The 19,814-nt window shown below is 30.9% G+C and overlaps 1 protein-coding gene across 2 annotated transcripts in view; it reads left to right on the plus strand.

The window, feature by feature from the left end:
• The window catches only part of LOC126734817 (autophagy-related protein 2 homolog A), a 56,340-nt gene that overhangs the window by 16,556 nt on the left and 19,970 nt on the right, over positions 1-19,814 (plus strand). For both annotated transcript variants that reach the window (XM_050438571.1, XM_050438572.1), the window contains exons 12-22: positions 3,231-3,506; positions 7,207-7,388; positions 7,440-7,733; positions 7,797-7,997; positions 8,059-8,184; positions 12,339-12,529; positions 13,009-13,196; positions 13,260-13,503; positions 14,951-15,239; positions 15,299-15,586; positions 18,192-18,478. In XM_050438571.1, coding sequence (XP_050294528.1) covers positions 3,231-3,506; positions 7,207-7,388; positions 7,440-7,733; positions 7,797-7,997; positions 8,059-8,184; positions 12,339-12,529; positions 13,009-13,196; positions 13,260-13,503; positions 14,951-15,239; positions 15,299-15,586; positions 18,192-18,478 — 2,566 coding nt within the window. The remainder of the gene's footprint in view (positions 1-3,230; positions 3,507-7,206; positions 7,389-7,439; positions 7,734-7,796; positions 7,998-8,058; positions 8,185-12,338; positions 12,530-13,008; positions 13,197-13,259; positions 13,504-14,950; positions 15,240-15,298; positions 15,587-18,191; positions 18,479-19,814) is intronic.

Consider the following 19,814-nt stretch of genomic DNA (forward strand, 5'->3'; position numbering starts at 1 on the left):
TGGTTCATTTAACATGCATAATATGCATTTTTGGGCAGATCAAAATCCAAGAGCCATAAGGCGTAGTAATTTTCAAAGAAGGTTTTCGGTAAATTTTTGGGCGGGATTAATCGGGGACCAACTTATTGGCCCGATAGAATTACCCAATCGGCTAACTTCGGAGAATTATCTTCATATGCTGGAAAATAATCTTGTGGAGCTTCTGGAAGAAGTTCCTCTTATCTTATGCCAAAACATGATTTTTCAACAAGACGGAGCGCCTGCTCATTTTGGTCGCAATGTGCGTGAGTGGATGAATAACCATTTTCCTGAACGTTGAATTGGTCGAGGTGGTCCTATAAATTGGCCTCCTCGATCTCCAGATCTAACTTCGTTAGATTATTATTTATGGGGACATTTAAATGAGTTGGTATATGCCGTAGAGATAAATACCCATGAACAACTGATGCAAAGGATTAATTGGGCTGTTAATGAAATAAAGAGAAATCCATTTTTTGTTTTAAGGGCATAACGCGTAGGGCAAGATTGTGTCTTCAGCAAAATGGAAACCACTTTGAACATTTGTTGTAATTTGTGCTTTTTTGTTTGGTGTTTTTATGTTTTTTTTTACGTAATAAATTAATTGTTCCTTTTTTTTACCTATTCAATTACATTAAAAAAAAAAAACAATTGAACTCGAAAATCAATTTTTGATCTTAAATACAGTATTTGTGATAGTCTTAGGTCATGTTTATTCCCAACGGATTTTTAAGATGCTTTTTAATTTTATTAACTGTTACCAAAATAACTTACGCGTTCTCTTTGCAAAACATTTACATCTAATTTTTTCGAAAACGGAAGCTCCTATCGAAATTAGACAAGAGCACCTTTTTTATATAAAAATGTTTGTTCTTTTCAATTCTAATACCAAAATTATCACGGAGTTGCTAGAAAAAAAGTTTTAACAATTTAAACTTTACCGACCACTTATTTTACACGACCCTGTATACATTTTGGCAAAAATGGTTGCAATATCAGTTTTTAATAAAACCAATAGTAAATGTTGAAAATTTCAAAAGATTACAACTAGGCGTTCCGGATATATTAACAAAAAACCATCTTTAACATGATTCATAAAACACCCTGTAATTTAAAAACGATGCACTTTTGAACCATACTGTATATGGACTTTTTGTCTTATTTTTAGACAAAGATGCGGCTGGTAAACTATTGCGATGTAATTTCGGGACACCCTGTATAATTGACTATAAGGGATTGGACCTTTATCCCTGTTAAGAATGTTTTTTTTTTTGATTTTAGAATATTGCTAAACCTTCGTATGCATCTAATTTTCTATTGTTATTAACTGGTTTAAGTTATCTATCCCTACAAAGCGACCAGTATTTAAAACATGTTCAGCCCCACTTGACTTTTCAACTCTTCCATATTTCACATGAGCTACATGTTTTTTAAATCTGACATTAATTTACATATCCTATGAACAACTGGAAGGTACAGCCATTGCCTCTCTCCCTTCCTAGCAGAGCTATTCATGAACCGTTTTGAGTTAAATGCAAAAAATACATTCCAATATTTTCCACCAGTTTGGTTAAGATTTGTTGATGGTGTGTTTGCGTGTTCGACAAAAGCAAATGCAATATTGATAATCTTGTAGAACAACTCAATAACTGTTTTCCATCTATTAAATTTACCTTCGAACAAGAAACAAATAACCAACTTTCATTCTTAGATACTTGTCATAAAAAAATAATAATAAGTTAGAATTTGATATTTATAGAAAAGAAACAAACACTTTTAGATACATAAGTAGTGACTCTAGTCATTGTTTTCAACATAAAATGGCTAGCATGCATTTCTTGGTACATCGTTTGGCCTCATTTCCTCTTAGTAATAACAGATTTAATAAAGAAAAAGCAACAATTTAAACAATTGCTAGGGTCAATGGTTATGACAATAAGATTATTGATAAGCTGATTGGAAGGCAGATTAGGTTTAAAGTTAATCTTAAAAACTCTACCACATTCCAAAAAAATTAAAATAAGCAAACTTTCATTGCAATACCTATGATCCTATCTTGACGAGAGGCTTTGACTTCAAAGAATTAGGTCTAAGAATGGTCGATCAAAGTTCGGCCAAGTTACGAAGTTTTTTAGGAAATCCAACAGATAAAATAAAGACCAATGAAAGGTCTGGGATCTATGAGATTAATTGCAACGATTGTGATAAAAAGTACAATAGGACAAACCAGAAGATCAATTTATGTTAGAGTTATAGAACATGTAGCTCATGTGAAATATGGAAGAGTTGAAAGATCAAGTGTGGCTGAACATGTTTTAAATACTGGTCACTTTGTAGGAATAGATAACTTAAAATTACTTAAAACAGTTAATATAACAACAGAAATTAGATGCATACGAAAGTTTAGCAATATTCAAAAATTAAAAAAACATTCTTAGCAGGGATAAAGATTCAATCTCTTATAGTCAATTATATAGTTTAGTTAGTGTTTAAGATTTATTCGGCCATGCGTCACTGCATTTTCTGCTCTATTAGCTACATCATTAGTATATAAGGCCATTTGTAAGTAGTTTTCGTTTAGTTTTAATCTTCTCCCGAAAATACTAACATCGTTAGTGTAACACGTGTCGAGAGTAAAAATAAAGAGTTTTAGTTCGTGGTAAAACTGTCTCGTAATTTGAGTGTCACACCAAAGGTTCCAATCATAGAACTAACTTATTTAATGTTTAAGTTTTATTTCAAAATCTGTGGCTTTTCGAATAACTTTTGATTCTTGAAAAAAAAAACGGAGCGCGATAGTGTAAGTAAATAAATTCTCACTTTTATAACTGCAATTTCAATTTTCAGATTTTTATTCAAGCCGTGTTTAAAATAAATATAAAATGTAAGTTTAGATGAATTTGAGATGTTAGTCTTTTAAAAACAATTAAGAAATAGGCATTAAACTTTTATATAGAGTTTCTGTGATACCTACCACTTATAATTACAATTGCTGATCATACAAAATAATATAATGATTAACGATTGCGCGCCATATAAAGTCACAAACGACTGAAATATCAGATTCCATGCCTTCTAAGCATTTATCTGTATCATCGCGCTCCATAGAATATACGCTAAATAAAATTCAATAATTTCAAAAGTAAATTTGTAATGTCTAAATATTTGACATAATTTATAATCATATTTAATCTGCAAAATATTTATTGCAGATTTCCAATTCCGGACTTTAGAGCCGCAACAGATATGAGTAAAGTTCCGTGGTGGGACAGAAATGTGCGGCCGGACTATCTCTCGCTCAATCTGCAAAACGCAACATTTCATACGATGTTTCAAACCGGCCAGACTTGTAGCGAGTATGAGGTGGATTGTAAATTATTAGACATTTATTATTTTGAGAGTGAAAACACTACTGGTATACACGTGGCACGGTCTGGCAAGGAGGAAAAATACACTGTGTCTGGTCCGAGTAGCAAATCTCATGCCAGGTAAAAGGTTTTTAATTTTTTTTTAATGCAAATCTGTTTTCATATTTTAACAATTTTTATTTTGATGAAATTTGACAATGTTATTAATGGTGTAAAGAGGCTATTTTAGGTCATACTAGATTCAAATTATTAATATGGTTTATTTATATTTCATTAATTTATTTTAATTTGGGGGTAATTGTATGAAGTCCTTGCCATAACTGGGATATATGTTTCATTTCAATTTTACTTAATATTGCATTTTACTTTGTGATATATTTTTTGATACCCTCAAAAATATATTAATTGCATGATTCACAAACAATATTAGATTAATTTTTAGTATAAATATATAAATATATTATATTAACATCATGAAAAAAGTAAAAACAATGAATTTGATCGTAATTGATTTGTCGTTTTCGAAAAAAATCACTTTACTACTGGGCCAATATAATAAAACCCCAAATTATCAAAAACTGAAGCATATTTTATAGTTTATTCCAGAAATTCGTATAACTAATAATATTAAAAGCCTTTTAGACAAATAAATTAAGAAGAGCGCACTTTACCAATTTGTTATGAAAATTAGCCATTTTTTAGTATAAATAATATTTAAATAAAATGTAATTATTGGTTTTAACGGCAAATCGATTACAAAGTAATATCATACAACATAATAATAAAGTAGTTCAAGAACTACTAAAGAAAGATATAACATAAAAACATAATAAAGATTAACATTCACTACAAAATCACGATTCGAATTATATGCTAACCAACAAAATTTGATTAAAGTCTCAAAACATGTGTCTAGTTCTAGTTAAACCTTTAAAAGTAATAAAACATATCTTAATTAAAACATGTAAAAAATAAACCATTTCAATACGCACACTATCATTAAAATATTTTTCAAATTGTACATCAACACAAAAATTAAAAAATAAACGACACTATCGTTGGATCTGAACTAACGATTATTTGGTGATCGTTAAGTTCTTTTGATTTATTGTTTACATTTTGCAATTTAGACAATCAAATTTTGAATATCATGCATGAATCCTTTAAATTTCACTGAAACTGAATCAGGGCCATTTTAAGAAATTAGAAAACGATAAATTCGTCCATATTTCTTCACGATACAAATTTTTAGAAAAAAAGCGAATCAAACACTAATCAATTTGAAGATCTTTTTTCGATTTTTTAAGGTGACGGAAGAAAAATCACAGTAATACAAGTGACAAAATTGTCAAAAGGTATAAAAAGTTTCAAATGCTTATTCTAACATAGTAAATATAAGTATATTGTAAAACTAAACCTATAGCACCTTAATAAACATGAAAAAAAGTTGATACTATTGATTTGTAGGATTTACATCTTTTCTTCAAAAAAAAAATACTAATGAAAAGTTTTAGATTTTTTTTTAGAAACATAAATTTTTTTCTTAGCAAATTTTTTTTTTTCAAATTTAGTTTTAAGTCATTAAATTTTGTTATTCAGAGATTTGTTTGATGATCCTAGGATTGGACGATAAATGAAAGCAATTTTTTAATTCGTCAACGTTTCGGTAATTATATTACTATTTTCAGGAGTTCTACATGAGAGAAAAAGAACTAAGAAAAAATTTTCTTAAGACAGTATTAAAATAATTATTAAATACACATAGTTAAATGTAGTCAACACGAAAATAACTTTTTTTTAAAAATTATTTATTAAAGAGCGGAAATTACAACTTAAAATCTAGCTTAACTTGAACAGTAACTTAATAGTAATGTAATATTGTTTTTAATGGCAAGGCAATATATATATTTATAGCGTTGGTTTGCTTAGTAATCAAATAAGTAAATCAATAGGTAATTGGTTAGCTGAATAGGCAGATTGGTAGCGTGTAACTCCTCCCTTCGTAGAGGCGAGCCTGGGGATGCAGGGGAACTTAGATGATGATTTGAGGCTGACTGGTTGTGGCTTCGGGTGAACGAGAGCGGTTGGCATCTGCTAGAAGTTTGGGTAGCATCTTAAAGTATTTCGCGTAGACTTGGTACCCAATGAAGCTGAGAATGATAATATATATTAACAGGGTTCAAATGCTGATGGGCTGTATATGAAAAGGTCCGTCAAAGAGTAGGGCTTCCTTCAGTTGTTCCTTTTCTTGGGTAATGATACTGGGTATATTTTCAATGTCCTCAAGGTTTAGTTTATCCGTTTTAAAGGGCGGGATTTCTTTATAATTAGGATTCAGGTTGGCTTCAAAGATGAGTTTAGGCAGCTGAATGTTCTGGAATTTTGTTTGTTCTTTCAGGTGGTAGTTCCAAGGCAATATATATATTTACAGTGTTGGTTTGCTTAGTAATCAAATAAGTAAATCAATAGGTAATTGGTTAGCTGAATAGGCAGATTGGTAGCGTGTAAATACTCATATAAGTACAACGAGGTTAAAAACGTAAATGATGAGTAACAAAGTAATTATTAACTTACATTATAATTAGATCTCTTAGTGTTATCACAAACCTATTGATTAAAACCTACAAACAAAAGGTAAAAACAGAACAGTACACTAATTAAAACCACGTCTACACACCAAAATGTTAATTATAAAAATCGATAAAATACAACTGATAAATTTATCTCGGACTTCAAAATAAACCTGAACAAAATTTAGTGTTTCTATCATAGGTAGTGGAAGAAATATTCGTTTCGCTTTGTTGGAATTCGAAAAAAAAGGTAATAAAATATCCTTCATTAAGATAATCAATGTCAGATCTTTTGTTATCTGAAGTTTTCGTCTTATTTATCGCCACTATTTCTTTAAGAAGCCTTTTTTCTTAAATTACCCTCCTCAATTTGGTAATGTAGACATTATTTCTTTTAGGTCTTTATTTTCTTTTATTAAGCATGAGGCTTCTTTAAATTTCGAATGTTAACGAATGACGAAGACGATAATTTTTATTTTATTTTTCATTTAAATATTGATTTCTATTTAGTAAAATTGATATCTACCCTAACAACAATATATGAATAATACTTTTTACTCATATGCACAAATACATAAATCCAAACTTTACCCTAAGATTATTATACAAACTAAATGATAAACGCTTAAGATATAGATAAAATATAAAATAAAAGGACAAGAACACTATTAAGCGACAGTAGCAACACTTTTAATAAATATCACAGTCAGAAGTCAAGTAAAACCATTCTGAAAGTATGCCTCCATAATATAAAATGTGCAGGATAGTAATACTTTTTTCACTCCTTGGCTAAATTTACAGTAAGAATCAAGACTTTTCATACTTCTTCCTCATATACCAAAAGCAATTCCTTGTTAACTCGGATGTCGGGAGAAGTAAAGGAACATTGCCCAAATTTGTATACCTGATGTTGTGACTGTGTTGATGTTAAGTGGACAATAAAAAATATTATAGTAAAGTTGAGAATCAATTAAAGCAAAGTAAGATTTAGCTGCTACTACTTTGCCTATTTATCAGATCACTACCTAATCAGATATTGTTGGTGAATGAAGAAAATATTAATCGTAAAAAAGATAGATATTTTTAGTAAGATCTAGAAATGTTAAATCTTTATATAAAATTATATAAATTTAAAGTTATTATTTATTTGAACAAAAAAAACGAAATCTCAATAGTTTAACCCCAAAAAACAATTTTGTATATGAGTATGACATTAGAACAACGTTTGATCCTTATTGAATTGGTTTTAGACTATCCATCAAATTTTTCCCAAAGAAACTCGATGACGAAGATGATCACGATGAAATCCCAGATCCAATGACGCATTCGTTCTATGGCGTCTTTGAGAACCAAGGCAACCCAGACCCGGGTCCTTTTGGTGGTAAAAGAGTGGTCCATGAAAGTGACACTCCTCACAACCGGGAAAGCAATGGTACCAAATTCACCATTTAATATTAATTCCACATTACATATTCCCGTTTAGATGTTTCAGAAGCCGCAGAACAAGTTATTCCCGGTGATAAGTCGGAGCTGAACAACTTTATAGAAACGACAACCTCGAACACAGAAATTCTCGTTGAAGTGGCTTTACCAACGGTTTCAATTCAATTAGGCTCGAAGCATATTTACGAGCTGATTTATAATAGGATTAATAACGATCTGCTGCTCTGGGAATCCCAAGCCCCCAAACCCTGTACTAATAAAACTCCGTTAATGCAGTTTAGTAATTTGGCATTAGACGATAAGTTCATTGTTGCGAATGCTGGATATCAGTATGGTAAGAACTAGGAATTAGGCTTTTCAAATATTTTATATTAAGTGTCATACCGTTTTTTTTAAGAGTCCGATAGCAGCTCTAGTGAAGACGAGGAACCACTAAACGTTTTTTACTCAGCTTATGATATTAAACATAGCTCTAAATATATGCCTATGCCTCAGAGACGGACTAGCCAAAGCGAGTTTGTAATGTCTTTAAATATTTTAGAGGGTATTTTAGATTTAAATCCGCCGGCTAGAGATAGCACAGATAATGTTATACCAGGTATTCATAATGGTATTGCTTAGTTAACGTTATTTATCATTGCAATCTTTTTAATTTTTAGGACAAGAAGGTGAATTGTTGTTAAAAGTTAGTAACGCAAATGTGTTTATTGTAAGTGGCTATAAGGGTGATACCGATTTGGGATATGTATGTGTACAAGTCAATAACGCTCAATTATTTCACTGTGGTAAGTTTTTATATTTATTATTTTAATGTTATCGTAATAACAATAAGCTTATTAAGAACATTGAAGAGATTTGTAAGGAATAAAATAAATAGATATGTAATATCTTTATTAAAAATTATGATATTATTACATTAATAATTCTTAAAGGGCGATCTCGAGCTTGTTAAGTTTCACTAAACCGCTACTCTTAAATTAATCTTAAACGCATATTTAATAAATGTCTGTAATAAAAAAAATATTAAAATCAGAGTTTTTAAGCCCATAAATAAATTGACAATAGTTATTTTGCATCCTTTGAAGCCTCAACCAGAGCAAGGCACGGATAAAAAAAAAGAGATAAACTAAATGAATTTTTTACGCACTTTGAAGTTCAGAATATGTTTGTTTGCATATAAAACTTTTAATCTTACATATCTCCTTTTACTCAGTGTTGAAATATGATCCTGAAACCTATGCCTTGTGTTGTGTCACATACAATTCCCCAATTTTCGCAACATGAATTAGAAAGAAAACCCTTAAGAAACTCCTAAGTCGGCGCTTGATCTAAGCAAGACCTTGGTTGTGACAAATGTTGAGAAGTTACTGTAAATTTCAGTTTCTATATCATTATAATATTTAGCATCAAATGTGTAACGCTCATCGGCATAGGACTGTATTTGATTGTATAGAGTATCTAGTTGTTTTATTAATGTCAAAAGTGTAATTTGGAAGATTAGGAGGGCCCACAATGGACCTCTGTGAGACTCTAGATTTTACAGTGCCCAATGTCGATTTTCCCAGTTGTGTACGCACAACCTGCTGCCTACTACATAAATACGAAATAAAAAAGCAAACCACTCTCAAACAATCCAAAGACTTTAATTTAGCATACATAAGATTGTGATCAACACTATCGAATGCTCTTGAATATTTAAGTAAGACTAGTATAGTAGCCAGCTTCTAATCCATCGCTGAAATTATTGAGTAATTTCTTAAAGTGCTTGTGGTAAAACCGGGATGAAAACCTGACTGAGCGGAAGGCGGCAAACCGAAACTATCAACAAAAGAGAACATATGCCTATACTGCCTTTTTCTCAAGAAGCATACTTAAAACAGGCAAGAGACTTACAAGTCCTAAATTGGTAATTCGAGATAGTGAATTTACTTTAGGTAAAGGAACGAGAATAACAGTCTTCCAAGCTAGGGAAAACATCCCTTCTTAAGGCATAAATTAATTATATGAGTAAAATGATCCAATAGAATAGGGATGCTAACTTTTACGATAAAAAGTATCATACCTGGCTCATTTGACCTTAATTCGCCAACGCATTTGCGTATCTCTGCCTGAGTAGGTAACGAAAAGTCAAAAGCTGTCGAATCGCGTCTGTTTGCTCCAAAAAAATCTAAGAGCCGGATCATTTTACCTTTCAATTTCATTACTAGAGTAAATAACATGGACTCGTTGGTATCACTTTTGCCAGTTCCAGGAGAAGCACTTGATGTTCAGGAAAATAGCACTGTTAAAGTAGATTGTTTTTTACAATTTTTGCAAGACCAACACTTATTTTGTTCACTCATTAGTCTTACCCTAAGAGTTAAAAAAAGTAAATAAAATTTGGGGACGAAATAGTTCAAGGTGATATTGCTGACAAGTATTTTTTAAATCCAAATTCAAAATGGTTTTGTCACAATCCATGTTAAGATAAACTGATTCATAGACTAGGAATGCTTTAAAAAGAAGATGCACTAATCCCAAAATCGGTAGGTCAGTATGTAGGACAGCAGCAATCGGACAGAAGGAGAAGGCGAAACCAGAATACAAATCTGATACAAATCCAGCCATAATAAATTCAAATAATTTTACTACGTTACTGATAAAACGGTGATTATCCACACAGGCTGCAGATAGGCAGTTCTTGCGCTGTCAACACCACGCCTCACGTCGGAACTAGTGCGGCAGTGCCATCATACCCTGGTGAAAGCGTCTGCCAAAAACAGAGTGGAGGTCGGCTAAATCAAAGAGCACAACCACAGCAAGGGAAATCAGGCCGCCGGCTCTCTTTCCAAGAAGACCGCCGCTCTTCAACCAGTAGGGCCGGAGAACTTCATGGATCTGAGCTGATCATGGCGAATATCAAAGAACTAATAAAATCTCAATCACAAGCTTTTCAAAAAGCGGTGGGATGATACTCAAGTCTTGTCAGCTACCCCGACAAACTGTAGGCAATCCGCAAATGACCTGGATCAATCAGACTGGATAAGGAGCTGAGGGAGAAGTCCCCTAGTCGTTCAACAGAGGAGCACAATGGGCCTATTAAGGCCTAAGTGCAGTGCTTGCAACCACCATCTGAAATTACAGATACAGAATTTTACTCTTCTAACTTCACAAGAATGGAAATAAATTATTTAGGATCTTAAAAATATATATAAATGAAATTATAAATGACAAAGTCCGGTAATAAGTCATGATAAAAGCATGCTCTGCATTAAAACCTGTTTCTAGTATGTAGTTGTAGAGATATATTAAGTTCTCAAATAAAAAGGAAATTTTGTGACAATTTAATTCTGTCCAGATTTTACTACTGAGGAATCGCGTATCCAACTAAAAACACACTCTGTATGTTGGTTAATAGTCTTAAAAAAATTACCATATATGCCACAAAATAATTTAGGCTTTTTTGTAGGCGGCTTTTTGTGAGCTAACAGAAGGAGTCATTTTAGTATTGTTTTTTCTTTTTACTATACCTATTACCTCTACTATATCTCTTACTAAAAAATGCATTTGTATCCAAAATAAATAAACATTTTTACTTCATCAAAGAATCAGCAAATCGTGCCTTAACTGAAAATTTAAAACCACTTTCAATGTGCTTAAGTAGAACTATCGTTCCTCACTATTTAATAAGCAGGTTGATAAGATAGCTGATCTTAGTATTTGGTTGCTGCTGGGTGCCTTAAGGGTGGAAAAAATTTTTATCTGTTTTTTTTTTAATCATATGCATAATTTATTAAACGGAATATCGCATCGTCATCACATCGTTAAGTAAGAATACTGAGTTGTTGTCCCTTTTAAAATTTTTTAAAAATTGTTTATCTAGATATTATTTATGTCTTTCGGTTTTCCTTTATTTTTGTTTGAATTTTAGTATTATTTGTGACTGTTTTTAAATTTTTTAATGTTATGAGCAATATTATTACACTTTATAAAATTTTTATCGAGTACGGAATATTTTCCAAATAATCTGCAATTATTGAATGGACAATAATCCAATTCCTAAACTTACCAATAGTATAAATACCTCTGACGTTTATTCTATCAATTATCTGCCTCTTAATAGAAAGTTTTGGATATCGTAGTATGTAAACAAAATGTTGACTTTTTTCAATTAAAAAATGTAATAATCAACCTGGGTTTAGAGAGACATATTTATATGAATTAAATACCGACAATTTCTTTGAAATAATGAATTAGTTTCTTTGTGGGATTTTTTGAGCGTTTCTATAAAAAAAAGCATAAAAATTATAAAATAAAAAAGTAGAAATAAATTTCCATTTTTATAATTAAATGTATACAGGCTGAAAATAAAAGTAGAGAGCTTATAATATTAAGGTATTTTCTATAGTACTTGAAGAAACAAGAAAATTTATTTATTCAAAAATATAACTGTTATTGTTACCTACTTATTTCTAAATTTTTATTAGTTTATTAGAATTCTACAGATTATTAAAATTAAATTACAAAAGAAAAAAAAACAATAGGAGAAAATTTATTTAAAAAAGTTAAATTATAAAGTGAGAATTTTTTTAGCTTCTATTTTTTATATTAGGAATAATTAAAAAAGGAAACATTAGGTACTTATATATATGTGTTTGTTCTTTTTATCATTATACAACATTACATAGTTGTTGGCATTGATTGATATTTTAAGTGTCTTTAAACGTTGGTCAAATTGACCAATCATAGCTGAAATAAAATATTTGCACATATTTTGTTACAACTTGCGTAAGGATCAATTATGGCCATTACAGACATTTTTGCAAGAAAACTTTCGAAAACAGCTAGAAGTATTTCAGGTTTTCTTGAATGCATGCATACTCGAAGTTGAGTTGATCTGTAATTTATAATTTATTGCCTACTAGGCTTTTATATATTTTTAACTGTAACAATTTTTTAGATATTCAACCTACTAAACCATCCAACTCGCCATTAAAAGATATAGGTGCCATAATTGGAAAAGACCTGTTTCCTACCATATACCAATCCGAACAAAAAAGCATTTTAAACTCGGGCAATCGGAGTGGGTTCAGGGAAATGTTTACTGTTGCCTTGAAGATACAGGCCAATCATGAAACGCACCATGTAAAGGTAGGACACATTTTATTTTTTTTAGTAGCGTTTACTTAAAAAAAAAAAAAGTACAAAATAACAATTTTGAATAGAATGATTATACCATCGACTAAATTTAAAATGAAAGAAAAGAAAAAAAAATCGAAAACCGTCTGCCCCACAAAGAATGGATTCTCGGTTGTATCTCTGGAAGTATTATGAGTGCGAAATGAGGTTTAATAAAACAAAAAGACTGATAATATATTGTGCGAACCTTCTTTGTATAAATTTTTTTCCTTTAAGTTTAATAAAATTATAGTGTTTAAATGATGTATTTAAGCATATGTATATGTATATTGATCTGATGCTGCTCTGGTGGGCAAAAGACTATTAATTGTGGACTTATAACTTTCAATTACACACTTATAAGACGATTTTTTTTAAAATATTATCGTTTTGTACTTAAATTTATAACTAACAGAATTTTTAAATTTAAATATATTTCGGTTTTTTATCAGGTTGTGACCGTATCCTTAGGCCTTAATAAAGCAACATTGAGACACAAAATGGGCCAACAACCGAACACCTGGATTTCACATATCATAGATTTTTTCAACGTACAAGACTACCCGATAGCGGGCTACGTAGCCAAAGACGTACTGACCGAATTGCACGTCCATTTATGGGATTGTGCCGTAGACTACAGGTTATATAACTAAACTAAACTAGATTTGACCGAATAATAATGAAATAAATTGTACATTTTTAGGCCCCTACACGTACCAATAAGATCGGTCATTACAATAGGAGCTTTTAGTTTATCCTCGCATTTGACGGCTGCCGCGAATACCTCGACTCTAACGTTGATGTTTGAGGATTGCGGTTTATTTTTGAGCGATAAGGCACCTCCGAAAAATGGAGTTGCTTCTACTGTTAAAGTGGATCTACAGAGGGATTATATTAATGTTTTGGAATTGGGGCTTTTTGAAATTAGTATTAGAACCACCGATAAGGTAAGTTTATAAGCGCTTTAAATTTATTTTAAGTAATTTATTCCAAGTAGTGGCCGATAAAATAGCAATTGTTGAAAACAATAAATAAAACACAAAATTTTCTTTTTTATTTATCACAAGTAAGTAATATAATAAACTAATATTAACTCTTAACATTTATTTTACAGCATATAACAAGTGTTTTTTTACACCACTTGTTTTCTTAGAATATTTAAATTTATTTTTATTGATCCTTTGTCAGTGGCCGAAAATAGTTATTTATGTAACAAATGTGTAAAATTATCCTTTTTTGATGAATGGGAAACTTGTCGCATGAGCCATAGGCGAGTTCGACAATTCCCATGAATACAAAATTTTTGCTACTACCGAAGAAAAGATAAAAAAAATCAAAAATATCAAATTACTTTACGCATTTAAACGACTTTACGGTAAAAAAATGTCAAAACATTTATTGACAAATTATAAATTAAATGTCAAATAAACGTCAAATTACTTTTTTAGGCGCTAGTACGTAAAAATGAAACTTTACACACCCTGGGAAGTGTGTTAAGTGAGCACTTTACGCACGGTAGTAGAAAAAAAGTTTAATTAAATATATGTATAATAGTAGATTAATTTAAAACATATTAGAATAGTCTGACTAACATCTTCCTGTCTGGGAGTCAATAAGACGTAGATAAGTTTTCACAGAGATCCAATTATTTATTAAAATCTAAGCTATCTGAATTTTTTGCCACGAATTTCTTTTGTTTGCCATTTTTTTGTCAGTAAGACGTCGTTTTTAGTTCTTTCAAAAGTTTTCAATGGGTTTTACATTACTTTTTCTCTTGATCCATTGTTGATAGACCCAGTGCAAGTATATTATCTCAAATATACATCCAAATTTAAAAAAATCTATTTTTTCCCGAAGGCACTGTGACATACAAAATCTACTGTTTTTTTTTATACTGTTATAATAGGGTGTCAAATTGTTTGAAAAACCAAATTTTCCAGTTATTGAAAATCTTTGATATTTTCTGTTTTGGCAATTTCTAATTAATGCTTTATGTTTTGTTTATTTAAAACCAAAACTTTTCTAGCAACTTGCCCCTGTATCTGTCATGTCAACTCCATATGTTGTAGATGATATAGTTATGAGTAGTATACGATAAAGTATTTATTTAGTATACTATAAAATATATTAGTATATTTTACTAGTCATGCATAAAGAGATTTATTGAGTTCATTACTATGTTAAAATTATGTCCAATGAGGTTCTGTATTTAAAGGGTACCTATACTTACAAAAAAATATATTCCACACTTTTTTAAAAATGTGCCGGTTCTTTTTGCTTTAAACAACTGAAAATGTAATATCAGAACATTAGTGTCTTTAGGCAAATAAAAACTTCTGAAATCAATAGTAAAAACCGGAATGGGCTTGTTTACTAAAATCTATACTTTTTCAGCAAAGCGGCATAAACCCTCACATAGACCTACGAACATCAATTAACATGCTACACATAAGAACTTGTTCAGACAGCGGTCGTGCCCTTTTCCAGCTACTCACTTACTACATAAGTAATGGCGATCTTAATTTAAAAAAAAATTCTGAGGAAGAACCCGACTTAAAATCTAGAGTAACTGAACCTGAACCAATTACGTTAAACCCTAGTGAGAATTCTTTAAGTAAAAGCAAAGAGGAGCAAATTTCTGAGTTGCTCGCGGATGCTATGAAGGAGAGTCCTAAGCAAAATTGTAGGAAAAAGATACTCTGGTGGTCAGTATATTGTTTACGGCTATTTTTTACTTTTCAGCCAATGTAGCTTCAATGCAACCAGGCGCTAAACTATTCTATTTCCCTGATGAGAAAGAGGCGGTAGAAGAACTACCGCCCCACAATACGCATGTAATGGCTGACTTGGGAGAATGTCTACCCAAACACTTTTCCAAATCTCCAAGCAGTCCCAATACAGATGAGGAGTTTTGTGTTGTTGGTGAAGAAGCTTTGCGTCTAAACGAGGGTGTGCCTGTGGTAACTTGGCATAACGATACTATTGAGTTTGTGGAAGATCATTTTAGCAGCCCTGAAAGGGGAAGAAGAGGTAAGACGTATTTTTGAGTTATTACCAAGTAAAATAAATTGGATATATTAAAATAGTCTTTTTTAATAATTAGGAAAAGTATATTATTCAAAATTAAAACTTGCAGAAATACAAAAGTCTAAATGTATTTTTTCGAAAATAATTCGTTTTAAGAAAATCTTTTAATTAACCCATTGATTTTTAATTTAAAACACTAAAAAATCTTTTGAGAATCGAAGTGTTATAGTTTTTATGTAACTCGGGCAACGTCTTGACTATTCTAAATGCATGCCCTTTTTGGGATTTCTACATCTTTTAGAGTAAAATTTATTACAGAAAATCTCTTATGATTGCTAAAATATTAATTATTTAATAGAAAAAAAAACAAAAACCCCTTCAGAAGCTGATTTAGGCGTAAATTAGAAATAAAAATATAAAAACTTGGTAAAATTACATAATTAGAACAGGTTGAGTTTAAGAATCCAGGATGCTTTAATTTGGATTTTATATTGAAACTTTTTTATATTTAGTCCCTACCAAATAAATTCCGATACTATTAAGGTTAACATTATTATTAGTTAAACTAACCATTAAAGGCAATTTTTGAAAATTTATATTATTGTTTTCAATAGAAAATATTGAAACTAATTCGAGTAAGTGAAACATTAGAGCGTTACCGGATTTTACATATTTTCATAGAACGAAGTTCGCACTAGTTTTGTATTGATTGATTGAAAGTTCAGAATTTAAAGCATAACCACAAAACTTACTTGTTACAACAAATCAGAGAACAAAATGCAAATAAACAAATCAAACTACATGGTAGGGATTATTGTCGATTTCTCGGCCTCTTCATTGATGAGAGTTTAAGGTTTCACAACCACGTTTTGGGCCTCGCTGCTAAACTTTCTTGTGGTTGTTTTGCAGTCAGGGTTGCCAGGCATGAGTTGGGGGGGTTGTTTGCTCGTTTAGTTTATTTCGCCTTAATAGACTCTCATATCCGTTATGGGTTGCCATTTTGGGGTTTGTGCTCCAAGGGACTCCTTAACATAATTTTTACTATTCAGAAAAAAGCATTAAGGTATCTGTGTGGTGTTGGTCTGAGAGTCTCTTGTAAACCTCTTTTTGCTGAAAGAATTTTAACAGTTTTCTCACTCTTTATATTGGAAACTGCAACACTCATACATAAGTCACTAAGTCCACCATCCTGCACCAGTCATAATACTCGTCAAGTGGGCAACTTATCTCTTCCAATCCCCACCTCCTCACTTACGAGAAACTCTCTTATATTTATTAGTCGTAAATATTTAATCATGTTCCTTTTTCGATTAGGACCGTTACAGACCTTAAAAAGTTTAGGAGAGAACTAAAGAAATTAATCTTACCAAAAGCTTACTACAGCATTGAAGAGTATTTTAACAACTCATTTTAATATTTAAAATTAATTATACATATATCTGTTGATCAGATTTATTTTATTATTATTTTTTTTTATTATTCTTGTTTTATGTTGGTTCTCGCCTTTTCTTTTCTTCTTTTTTGGTTTTTTCTTTGATTATATAAAATATGCTTCTATGTACAATCAAAATCGATTCTGTATTCTGTTTTTGACCTGTATCCTGTATAACCAAATAAATACTTGTATTATAAATTCTAGGATTAGGAAGCTTTTAGCACAAGTTTGTAAACTTAGCAGATAAAGTATATTTTGACTTTGACTTTGAAACTCAATAGTACCAAGCACCTTATCATTTGTTACCAACAGAATCTAAGGGAGGGATAGTTTAATTTAAATAGTCAATTTAACGCACCGAAAATTTAGATGACAACTAAATTGCGTGAACCATATAAATAAGAATACAGTCTAAAAAAAAATTAAACTCTTAGTCAATTTTCATGATTTCTTGTTGCATTACTCCTTTGTGAATACTAATTGGAAAATTATGAGAATGGATAAGTGCCAATATAATGTAATATAAATTAAATAGTTTTTTTTCTTAAATAGTAAATCAGTAAGTTTTTTAAAAATATTAATTTAAGTAGCCATTTTTAGGTATTTAGTCGCTTAATATGGAAATCTTTCCCTTTTTGTTTATTGTTTATCATGCGTTATTCCTTTAGAAAATTGATATCAGTGAATAATGGATTACTTCTACTATATTACTATGTTTAATATACAGTATACATTATAATAACTTCGTTGAATATATATATGAAATATTGATTGTAATAAAATTAATTCTTGGTTAAAAAAATTTAAAATTACAAAAAGCTAAATATTTAATCTTAACTTTTTATAACATTTTTATACTATCAATGTCGAAAGAGGAGTCCATACTATAAATGCGTACGCCAGCTGATATCTTCCTAGAGAGAATCATTAATGAAATAAGTAATAATCAATAATATCATAATCCACGAGTAGATTTCAAAATAAAGAATTTTTTTTAAATTATTTTGGATGTGATTAAACTACAATAATTTGGAAAGTTAACTTATTATCGAACATCCAGATCTTTTACTATGTTCATGTCTAATGATTCACCATTTATATAATTTAAAAAATGCTTAATTTTCTTAAAAGCACTTCACCAGTATGTTTCCTCAAATTTATAAAAACTTACAGATCCTTTGGCTCCGCCAAAAGACTTCCCCACTCCTACTTCTCGCTACACGCTCTGCGACATGTCGATAGTTTGGCATATGTACGGAGGACACGATTTCAAAAGGAGGGATGACCCTAAGAAGGGAGTCAAGTTTTCCGAGAAACAGCTTAGCGACACTGTCAGCTTTTCGAAAAACAAAGTGACACTGAGCCAAGTCGATGACGCGAGAACCAAAGATCTGACTTGGATGCAGAAAGGAGGTCCAGGGAGAGACCATGCTGTTTTGATGGAGCTTCAGTTGAGTAAGGTAAGATCGTATGATGATTTAGCATTAAAAAATATATAAACAAATACTCTTATAAGCCAAGTTAAATCAGAGATATAAAAGGAATTGTTCTACATTGAAAAAAAAATAAATAAAATGCTAAATAAAACATCGAAAATCTTAAATTATCCATCATAAAAAAAATCATTTTAAGATAAACGTCCATATAAACATCTGTAAAAATGATGAGCCTTTTTGTAACCTTTTATATTCAGCCACGATACTTTTTGCTTTTTTTTTAAGCCGTAAGCTTGGATATAGTGTCAGTAAGTATTTTGAAGTTTAATTTCATATACAGACTATCATCATAAACAAAATTAAAGTTATAGTGTGGTAGAGATTGGAGAGAGATTTTGGAGTAGACCATCTTCTGTAATTAGTTTATAACATATTCTATTAAATTGCATATTTAAATTACACTTTCAATTCGTTTCCTACGTTTCGTACTATTTGACTTAGTATTTTTTATATATTATTGTTGTTAAGCTTTATAACGAAGGTTTACTATTTTTAATTTTAATATGTATACAGTGCATCCCAAAAGTTATGTCTAAATTCATTTAAAATTCAGGGGTGTGTTCGAAAAAAACGACGCTCGAACCCGTCGATTTTTATTTCAAGTTGCGCATTTTTGTACGTGAAGTTTGTATATACAGGTTTGCTCAAAAATAAATTACGACCATCAACTTTTTCAAATGATAGCACCTTTTTTTTTATTTCATTTTTGAATTTCGCGTGGAATTCTACGTATGTTTCATGCATCATGTCCTATACCTAAAGTCAACAGTTATCGAAAAAAAGACGACCAAACATTATTATTGAAGTTCACCTTACGAGTAACCTTATCTCTGAGAATTTTTATACAGAGCAAAATTCCATTCATTCGTGTTTTTTATTGTTGGCTCGTGACCGTGTATTTTCATAGAAACTGTATGACAGTTGTACGCCAAACAGATATTGTCAAGTGTGAAGTGTACGAGGAAAGTTGCGGTTTTCACAATGGTAAAGTTAACGGAACGAGAAAAAATAGAAATTCTGTGCATGGTTGGATTTGGTGAAAGAACACGTACTCAAAGAGAAGCTGCTCAATTATTCAATGAAATCCATCCTGATCGTCCTCCGATATGTCAAAAGGTGGTGAGTAGAATAGAGGCTAAATTTAGAGAATCCGGTCATGTTAGAGATCTGCCAAAATCTGGTCGTCCTGCTCGGGATGAAAATGAACAACTTGACGTTTTGCTTTCTTTGGAAGAAAATCCATGCACTCCTGTGTCGCAGATTGGGGCAAATTCACAAATGGCGAAATCTATAATTCACC

This window comes from Anthonomus grandis, chromosome 4, assembly GCF_022605725.1.
Source record: "Anthonomus grandis grandis chromosome 4, icAntGran1.3, whole genome shotgun sequence".
Lineage (NCBI taxonomy): Eukaryota > Metazoa > Arthropoda > Insecta > Coleoptera > Curculionidae > Anthonomus > Anthonomus grandis.